Source organism: Etheostoma spectabile, chromosome 16 (genome assembly GCF_008692095.1).
Source record: "Etheostoma spectabile isolate EspeVRDwgs_2016 chromosome 16, UIUC_Espe_1.0, whole genome shotgun sequence".
Lineage (NCBI taxonomy): Eukaryota > Metazoa > Chordata > Actinopteri > Perciformes > Percidae > Etheostoma > Etheostoma spectabile.
This window is the reverse complement of record NC_045748.1, coordinates 2,004,214-2,014,921: the sequence shown is the minus strand read 5'-3', so window position 1 is coordinate 2,014,921 and position 10,708 is coordinate 2,004,214. Positions and strand designations below refer to the sequence as shown.

General features: G+C 41.4%; 1 protein-coding gene across 3 annotated transcripts in view; it reads left to right on the top strand.

The window, feature by feature from the left end:
- The first annotated feature begins 464 nt into the window (after nucleotides 1–464).
- Nucleotides 465–10,708, top strand: part of gsna (gelsolin a) — a 27,124-nt gene continuing 16,880 nt past the window's right edge. For 2 of the 3 annotated variants that reach the window (XM_032539374.1, XM_032539372.1), the window contains exons 1-2: nucleotides 465–631; nucleotides 8,619–8,819. In XM_032539374.1, coding sequence (XP_032395265.1) covers nucleotides 8,624–8,819 — 196 coding nt within the window. In that variant the 5' untranslated portion in view covers nucleotides 465–631; nucleotides 8,619–8,623. Of the gene's footprint in view, nucleotides 632–8,615; nucleotides 8,820–10,708 lie in introns of all 3 variants that reach the window. The other variant, XM_032539373.1, reaches the window with a different exon arrangement.

Sequence of the window (10,708 nt, the reverse complement as noted above, 5' to 3'; positions counted from 1 at the left end):
TCTTAAAAACAAGTTTGAATCTCACATCCTTTGCACAATGACAAGAAACCTCTGACTCTCTGTGAGCACAGTGAAAAAAGTGTGCACACATTGTGCCAACAAGGTGGTGCACCACGGACCAGACAGGGGCAGTATTGGTCAACATGAAGCCTGTTGGAGACCGGAAGTAAAGAGTCCTCGCATTGCTCGAATTCACAACCCCTGCACCCATGTATTGATTTTCTTTTTAAGACAGCAACGTTGTTTGATTCTAAGCTTTATGTCTAATTTTGAAGCAGTTATTTAAAATATGAAATATCCAAATAACATGAACACTTTGCAATTCAATCCAGTACACTAATAAGACAAAGATCATGGCAGTGTAAACTTCCCAGTGGCATTTTAAACAGAGTCACTGCTCAGATACATTCAAGACAGGCCGAGATCAGACAGATTATAGCATGATGACATCAGTGTGCATGTGCGCGCCCATGTGTCGGCCGCCCCCCTGGCCAGGGGGAGTGTTATAACGGGGAGTGTCCCGGGCCAGACGCATAAACTGCGGCTCTGCACTCCGCCGACTCGACGCCTCTCTGCTCCGGCTGCAGCTCTCTCAGGTCTACACCCTTCCGATCCCAACCTACACCTTCAGGTACGTTACAACCCCCACTTTCTTCAAGCAAACAATACAGCCTGGAATACAGCCTGGAGCACAGATTGCAGAACGGTAGCCTAATCTGATGCCTTGTTAATAAGAGCTACAATAAAAGCAACTGTTATTTCCACGCCTGGAACAAAGGTTTGGTATGCTGGGAAGAAAGAGAGGGTTTCTTCTTCTGATGTAAAAAACAAACAAAAGGCCTTACTTGAACCCAAGTTCTTTTAGTTTATAAGCCTGTCATCTAATGAAGTGTAAACCCTGCTTTTATTGTGAAAAGTGCACCGCTATATGGCCGCTGCCATATATGGAAAGGCAGCGGTAACCCTGGACGATGACTAAAAGTTCCGTGTTTTACAGGTCTGCTCGTATTTTCCGTTTAGAGGGAGTTTAGGCTGACGCTGTGCTAGCCCAAAGCAACATTTGCCATGCTGTGTTTGCTGCATTAAAAAAAAATTCAACAATCAGATTATCCTCAGCAGCTTTATATGCTCATCTCTATTTTAAGGACATCTGTGGTTGCCATAGAAACACACAACCAAATAGTAACTGTTCACTGAGGAAGTTAGTCACAACATCCTGGATGTGGTTATTAGCTACAGCAGCCGCGCGCGTGTGCGTGTGTGTGTGTGTCAGAGCCACACTCAGCTGTCAGCCACACAGAGATTATGGGATGCCTGAATCCACCAACTGTAGTACACCCCAGTAGTACACACAAACACGCACACAAACACGCACACACACACACACACACACACACACACACACACACACACACACACCAACACACCACACCCCACACACCCACTTTCTGCCAAAGAGGGTAAACAGCTGATGTGGACGTTTGTATGGTAACAATGCTCCATATTTACTTTTGTTCTCAGCATGGCTCAAAATAAGGTATATGATGTCACAAAAAGGTTTGCTAATGGACATTTTGAAGCCAACAGTCCAGGCTTCCGCTCACTGTTATGTAGCCTACGCTGGCTGCTGAAGACAGAAAATCTAAATTTGGGAGACAAAAAAAGGCAACGTAGTCTTTAAAGTATTTCATTGTAAACTCAGGTTATGTCTACACATAACAAGCACCCTGTCGCGGTTATGCAGTCGTGCGATGACTGTCCTACATGTCGTCTCACAGTAGCATAAGTAGAGCTGGCGTGACAATAACAGTTACTGGGAGGAGGTTGGATGGATTAAGCAGCTGCCTAGAACTGTTTTTCTAGCTTTTAAATCACTGTTCTTCAGGGTAAAGCACGTTCTAACTACATATTGAAACATAGCATGTGAACCACTGGCTTTTTTTTTTTTTTTTTTTTTAACAATGATTGAAGTCTTTCCCAACCCTTACCCACATAATTATAGTTGACTAAATACAACCAGGTCTTACTCGTTAGGTCGTGTACTCATGCTCCAGACAGGTAGATGGGTCGTTGTTGGGGAGGGCATTGTAACACTACGATATTAATATATACCACATCTGCACAAAGTTAAATCACATGTTCAATGCATCAACCTCTGTCGTAGGGCTGGGCGATATGGCAAGTTGATTTTATCCCGTAGAGGTGATTTCTTATGTCGACAACATTATATATCACAATACATCATGTTTTATGGTAATTCAATAAAGAAATAGTACATACGAAATAACCACATGGTAAGGAGTATTTTTATATCCTCCTGTGTAAGTTAACTTGACAAATGAAATGTAGGCCTACTGAGTACTTCATTCATTTTATTAAGAACTTTAGTGTCAAATGAACACAACCTTGCAATGATCAGAACTACAAGAGCCGTCCAAGTGACATAACTAGTGCGGTTACACAGTTCTGTTGCTAGTTTTTTGACATAGGGATAAAAACGATGAAGGAAACTATATTCAATAGACGTTTTAATATTGTTTTGACCCAGCCCAGCCCTTTATGAGATTGTACTGCATTCTCAACGTCCTTCAAAACAAGATGCCATTTTGTTAGAAATATGAGTTTACAGTACATGTCTGATATTATATAGCCAGCAACAGAACTGGTTTCACCTGGATTGTTCCTGAAACAACCATCTGGTATCCTTTAATAACTGTCCATGTATCAGGTAGGTTATATACCAAGTCATAAACAGCCATTTGGATTGTCTTTAGCGTAACGCTGTGTCAACAGAGGACAGGGAAGCAGAGTGTTGTCTCCACTGTATGTCCTGAGCGAGCTGGAGGACAGCTGCACAGCCCTCGAGAGGCAGAGAGTGGCAGGGTCGGCGTGGAGAAAATGAGTCATCAAGAATGCCTCTCCTGGAGGAAGAATCTCAGCACACAAGCACATAAATTAAGATTTCAAAGATAAAACTATATTATGGGCTTGTTTTTGAAGTGGCACACCAGCAAATTGATCACAAGGGCTTAATACAAATGTTATCATATGACTCCACTCCTGCTATCTGCACAGCTGATCATTTTTTGAGGCCTCAAGGGAGGGCAGACACAAAAGAGAGGCTGCTAAAATATGGGGGAAGGGACCAGATAACTGAGGTTGGAATGACATGGGGGGGGGGGGTCTGACCCCCAGTGTGGGGGTCAGAAACTCCAAAAATTCCTCCGGCTTTGCAGACGTGTGGGGTAGCCTGCAGACACCATATGCTTTTCCCAGCATGCCATACTGTTTGTTTTTTTAAGCTTGTAGCCGTATGTGTGTGTGTGTGTGAGTCATTCACAATACACAAACAACACCCCCCCCCCCCCACTCCCCCGTGAGTCTCTTTCTCCTGCCAGAGACATTTAATGGTTGATGTTGTTTCAGTCAGCTGTTGCTCTTGATTCAACAAAACTTGCAGCACAAAAATAATGTAATTCATAAAAAAAGAAGAAAATAAAGGACCTCTTTCTCTAACCTTCTCCCTCATCCCTGTTAGATTACGTTTTGTTTTCTACCTTTTGTCACAGTTGTTATCACATTTTCGAACACTGGCCTTTGATTTTTCAATGAATGAAGCGTGAGGTGAATCAGGTGCTGTGCATCCCACTCTGATGTTGGATTTATTAAGCCGCATGCAGTACGAGATGATCTATGTAACTGTGGGAGAATTCAGCTTTGATGTGCAGAGGCAGAAAGAACATTTCTCTCCATCAGAGGGGAAGATCACAGTCAAAGGCAGTCATATTTATTTAGTGCCACAGAAACAAAGGCCTTCCGAATACAAATTAATGTTTTCAATGGGTGATGTGTTTCGGAGGGAAGGTATATTCGGCTGCTGTTGGATGAAAAGACTTGAACGAGTTGACTTTTCAGGATAAAAAATAAAAAGTATATATATATATATATATATATATATATACACACACATATATATACAGCTCTGTATTGAGGCAGTCAGAGAGCTACACATGCATCATGTTTTTGGAGATTTATTATGGGGACTGAAAGGGTTACACTGGTACTTTTGGCATAAAGACTTACACCAGAAGCAGTAATGTAAAATTCTACCTCTAGTTTAGTTACAAAGGGAAAACTGAAGTGACAAGTTTTCCTGTACTGTTTGCGTCATGGCCACAGCTGGAGGCATTAACATGCCCTGTGTTACCTCCAGGGACTTGGCTTTTTCCAATTAAAAGTGAATGCCTGCTGTACATCCGTCTCAGTGTTAATAAGGATCCCCATGCTCAGCTCAGATCTCTGCGTGCAAGCTGTTTTCCTATTGCTGGGTGTGTCCGTTTAACTTAATGAATGGCTGTGAGCTACTGTTTATCAACTCAAGCAGAAGTTACTGATTTGTTACCAGTTGTTTGGGAACAAAACGTTTCAGACGGTTCCCATATATTAATGAAGTAGCAGTTTGAGAGGATGTAGTAGCTACCCCATTTAGATGGTTTTCGTGAGCAATCTGGATGTTCAATCCATTTTCCTGTTTCTCTTGCCTTCGGGCTTAATGCTAAGCTAGGCTAATCACTTCCTCGCTTGTAACACACAGACACGAGACTCGGACAGCTGACTCTCGGGAGGGAAATCATATTATAAAATATGTAAATCTTGTGCTGTTCCTCTGCCTGGGTGCCTGTTCTTTAGCAGACATTTGTGTCGAGATAACATGAATCAATTCTACGGTATTACAGACAATATACAGAATAGCTTTTATTTTATTTATTTATTAGTTATTCTTCAAGGGACAATGCAACAGGTTACAGTAATTTTCTACCCCTGTCCATGGTTAGGCATTTCTACTTTACCAAAAGTACAAAACGTGATTGAGCATACATAATAAATACAAACATTCTTATAGGCTATGTGTGACATCATCACATTTTATCACGCGATATATGTATGTATATATATATATATATATGTGTATATATATATATATATATATATGTATACTCCTTTGGTGAAGTGCTTTGGTGAAGCGTTGCATACTCACTCTAGAATAAAACACACAGATTAAAGTCATCTAAAGGGCTGAACCAACTTATCTTGACTTTTGAGTCCACTTTGTCCAATCACGGGCCTGAACAGAGACCCAACAGGAACGGTCTCTGATTGTACTTTGATAAATACGAATCTTAGGAACCCGTACAAAACTGAGATGCACGAGACACTGGATCGGTATTAGCGCAGGATTGCATAAAGCCGGATGATCCACATCCACAACTGTTTCTTAGTCACTGTTGTCATGACATGAAAATAAGTATTTAAAACATGACAGCCTCTGTCCTGGAAAACTGTACGTCAAACTTTCCATATTTGATCATTCCAACGTCTGAAAATATTGTATGAGCACTCAGTTTTTTGTTAAAACTGCTATTCAACTATTGGTATCTTTGTTTGCAGGCTTGACAAGTTAGTCGTAAAACATTTATGATACGTGCCTGAGGCTTAGTGAAACCTTGCGTGGCCACAGACGCTGCAGATTTGCTGTCTGACTTTTCTAGCATTCAAGCAATTCAATTCCACCCCACTACGTTAGAGCCACTGTAGGAAAGTTTAGCTTTCCGCCTCCTCCATCAAGCTCTAATGATCCCAGTGGAATTACCCAGCAGCCCCGGTTTCTCTTTGTCTGGCCGAACCTGGACGCAGGCGCTGTAGTGTCACGGAAGGTTCAGACAGTGCTCGACCTCGTATGACTCCCACATGTTCAGCTGTTTTGGCTACATTCTTGTTGTTTTGACTGGTTGCGTCGGCCATTTTATGTTAAGTCAAAAAAGGAGCTATGAATGAGTTAGGCGTCTATAGTCCGTCACCTGACTAAATTGGTTTCCTTTCCTCTCAATGTCAATTACTATCCAAATCTAGAAATCTACCAGCCAGACACGTGTGTTGACATGTGCCAGGAAAGTGGACTGTGAAAATGGTTCCACTAACCTTTCCATGCGGAAACATTCAAGTGCTACGAAATAATTTGCAGTGAGCCTGGCTTAGGATAAGAGAAGGCTGAAATGGGGAAAAAGGAACCCCACATTTGTTGGCACGCTTACGTGAATTCTGAGCCACTTCCCTCTTTCAGGTCAGGAGCAGATTCCTGCCATGTTTGTGGGCAGACTGCTGCCTAAGAGAAAGGGCGATTCTTGCTCCAATGTGGACCGTAGTCATGCAAATTGAGAGGCAGCTGGTCCAACATTCCTGTGGAAAACTGGATTCTGTGTTCATTCTGAACTACATGAGCTCCAGTTTTGGGATTTTTATTTTGTAATATCTAAACCTCAGCTTTATTAACTTTACAGATAAGAACATTGAGGGTTTGAATGTCCTCTGAGCAATTCATCATTGAAATGAATTAGTGAAATAAAGAAGAAATGCACAATGAAGGCTCACAGAAGCCCTTTTTCAGAGAGTTCAGGTTCAAATTTGAGAACACTGCTTCACTTCTGAGAAACTGTTTACGCCCTCTCGGCAGGCTTTTCTGTGCCAGCGATTAATAGGTTTGGAGACAGTGTGGCTTTTCAAAGTCCACGGCTAAATCTCAGAGGACACTTTTGACTACTGTATTTCATAAAAAATGAAGTTCATGATAGCGGACTGTGTTATCATTACATTATAAACATTTAGCTTCAACCACAAAACAGTTGCCAGGTGGAAGATGTTGCAGTACATTACATGTCATATAGCGGACACTTTTATCCAAAAGCTATATATGTCAGTTGCACGCCTCTGGAGCAACTAGGGGCTAAGTGTCTTGCTCAGGGACACATTGGTTAATGTATCTTGTACAGTGGGAATTGAACACAGGCCTCCCACAGCAAAGGCATGTGTCACATCAACTCCACCATCACCACCCCAGATCTGTTACTTAAAGGTCCCATATTGTGAAAAGTGAGATTTCCAGGTCATGTTTTTTTTTTTTTTTTAAATCATAAAGCAGGACGAAGCTGTGAAAATTGAAAACACTCAATCGACAGAGAAATGTACACAGCCCGTATTCAAACAATCTGTGCCTTTAAATGAGCCGTCATCTAAAGTTGATGTCACAACTACACTGAAATAAAACATTTGTGTAGTATTTGAAAAAAATACATTTATTAAATACTACTAATAGTATAGTAGCTTTTCTTAAAACATTGTACATCATTGTACTTGCAGGAAGAGTTCCTTTCCATCACTGAAACGTTCTGTTATGCTGTCCTTAATAGAAGCTGAACAATTTTGAAGCTAACACACATTATGAAAGTCCTTGCAAAGCAGAAGAACCCTAGGCTAACTTTTAAAATTCTCTACAATAGAAGTCTGAAACAAGTCCACACCCACAGAATCAGCTGATTAATTCATAACTGTTGTTCTGCAAACAGCTTCCTGATGCCCATAACAAAGATTTAAAAAAAGGATGCTCAACTCCCACCTGAGACATGTGAAACATCCCACTGAGAGGCCGGGGGGGGGGGGGGGGGGGGGGGGGGGGGGGGGGGGGGGGGGTTGTAATCCAGTGCAGTACAGACACATACTTGAAGGTCCTGATTGGGCGCCGCATGTCTTTTATGCTCTCAGATATGGCTGAAGTGTATGGTATGTGTGTGCATGAATGTTTGGTCCACTCCCAAGCAAATTCACTCACACCCGGAGTCTGACTGCGGATGTGTCCACATGTCCTGTGCTATATGACGCCTTGTACTCCAGACCATGGAGATATGGGTGACGCGGAGTTGTGCAAGTAATCCCATTTTGATCGCATTTTCGGCTCCTAACGATAGCAACAACAATGTAATAGAAAAAAAACGTTTTTTTAACATTATGTTTTTCAAGTAAACTCACATTTTGTCTCATTTTCATAATGACACACTCCGTTTCACTCCTCCCGAAGGCTTCACTCACTGAGCCAACATTTTAACATATTTTTTATATTTTCTATTTTAAGGGGATATCAAAATGTATTAAGGGAAATTTCACAGATGTTTCCCTGTTGATTTGTTTAATGAGTTTTTTTAAGTTCAGTAAAAGAAACATCTACCCCAAAGTCAATGACTAATCGTGTTAAATAATTGTTATTCAATATTGACCAACATAATTGGATTACTATTACGAGCAGCCCTAGGGTGACATATTTAAGGAAAATCCAAAACCAAGATTACATATGCTGTGATGGATTTTCTCCATATCTCGTACCGCTAGTGTCCAGATATTTGTGCTTGCATGCATAAAGTTATGATAGATGAGATGATAGATTTTTCCTATATCTTATTATAAACACAGTTTCTTTTGCCAGTCATGACTACGCCTGAGTCACAGCTGTCAGGACTTCCTCTTCCTGCTCAGAGGAAACACCGTGACCACAGGACACCAGTGACTCACTGCTGCACCATTAATGTCTAACTAGATCCATAAACTTTAGCTCTGTATCCACGGCAACACCTCAGCCTTAAAGGGTGTGGCTTTCCAGGGCAAACGTCTCACAAATAGGGAGCCCCAGGCTCACTTATAAAAGGTTATTACTCAACTTCACAGCTCTTATCTCTGCAGAACACGTGTAGAGAAGAAAAGCGCTAAATCTGAGCTGTGTGATTTCCCAGCAGGCAGGATGGCAGCGCAGCACCCAGAGTTTGATCGGGCCGGACGAACGCCGGGTCTCCAGGTGTGGAGGGTGGAGAACTTTGACCTAGTGCCTGTTCCCGAGAACCTGCACGGGGGTTTTTACACTGGAGACGCCTACCTCATCCTCAACACCATCAAACAACGCTCCGGGAACCTGCAGTACGACCTCCACTTCTGGCTGGGTGAGTGCCGTCAGACGGAGGTTATGAAGTGCTAGAACAGAGAAATAGGAGGAGGTAAAGGCAGTATCTGCTTTAATAAAAAGGGGGGGGGGGGCATAAGAATAAATGCTAATGGATTTTCCTTATTTGTGATTATTTTCTTTTGTAAAATCAAATAAAATCTGCTTACAAGAGATCTATAAAAATGAATTGTGTGTGTCAAAGTTAAGAAAAGATACTCATGAGAACACAAGTTTTTCCTCGCCACTGTCGCACTGTTGCTTGCTCTGGAGGAAACTACCAGAACTGTTGGGTCCTTGTAAATTCTGGAGTGTGGTCTAGACCTACTCTATCTGTAAAGTGTCTCGAGGTAACTCATGTTATAAATTGATACTATAAATAAAATTTTAAATTGAATTGAATAGAACAAGGCAGCATATTAAAACACTCTTTTAAAGCAAGAAGAGAATAACTTCTGAATCAATTCTGTTTTTTTAGTGCGGAATGTGACAATTTGAATCTGGGTAGATGAGAACAGAAAAACATGTTGGCAAAAGCCTTCTGAAATAACAGACGCCACTGCGCGTTTCCACACAGAGCTGTGTTGACTGCTGCTGTTGTGTTTTATGTTTCCGCTGCGTCTCATCCTGCTCACTTAGATCAGCCACGTAAATTGTGACAGGCCTTATTCCACTGGACTGATGTGCTTTGTGATCGAGCTAGAAAGGCTCACATGGACACAGAGTTTCACAGCTGACATTTTTTCTATGATCTAAAGCCTCGGGGTTAAGCCTCTCTCCACAACGTGTACCTCCCAAGGGGGTAAGCCTCTCCTCTCTAAGCGGAGCTAATAAGCCATCACCTGCCGTTAGCATTCCATTGACTGACATCTGAAGCGTTCAAAGACTCTATTTGTCCTTTGTTTATTTCTAAAGAAACTCGACAATGTATAAAAGGCTCCATTACCTTGTACCTCACGTTATGGCGCCGTAGCAGACGTTTTTGTAAAAATAGGCTAACGATTGTGTCATAACCGTGCAACTTGCTGTCGCATAGTAGAGGAATTACAGAACAGTACAGGAGAAGCTCGCAGACAGTTTCGAGTTACAATAGTTGCTTTGGTTTAATTACTAATGTTAACTAGCGTTTTATCTCTGCAAAATTGGGAAAGATTGAGATTTCTCTTGGCACAGCTACCAGAAGACTTACAACTTTCAGACAGGTTGCTCATGTCACAACTACGTCATCAAGCTCAGTGGGAGGCTGCGCAGTAACGCTCAGCTATCACCGGAAAAGTGCTACTAATGGCCTTCTCCGACCAGAGCAACGGGATCTGTTGGTCCATTTCTTTAACTGTCTATGACATAGACTGTTTATTATTAATAATATACAGTCTATAATATGGTGCGCCTACCTCAGTTCATGCGAATGGAAATATAAGATTTCAAGCCAATAGGAATACTTGGAATTGATGGTGGTGGTAATTATTCATGAAAAAGGACAGTTTGTGAACTGGCAACACAGATTTTGAAATTGAACAGCTAAACACGCTACACACTGGATCTTCAACTAAAATAGCATCTTATCTGCAAAATGGTATCAAAACTTCAAACTACTCATGGAGAGTGGCCTCTTTATAATCCCACTGAGATTTTTTTTATGTGTAGTGGATTATGATCACTGACACGTCAACATCTAAGCAGCATTTAAATGATGTAGATTGTAGAGCTAAAGCAAATTTAAACTACTTTATTGTTGCTTTTTTCTCACATGCTGCCTTTTAGAAAATAGTTTTGTTTTGTATATTTGTAGTATACTGTGTATTGTAGATTTTACTTTGATTGGCATTCTGTGGACAGCAAAGGAAGAATTTCATTGTACACGGAAACAAATTTCCTTACTGTGTGTGT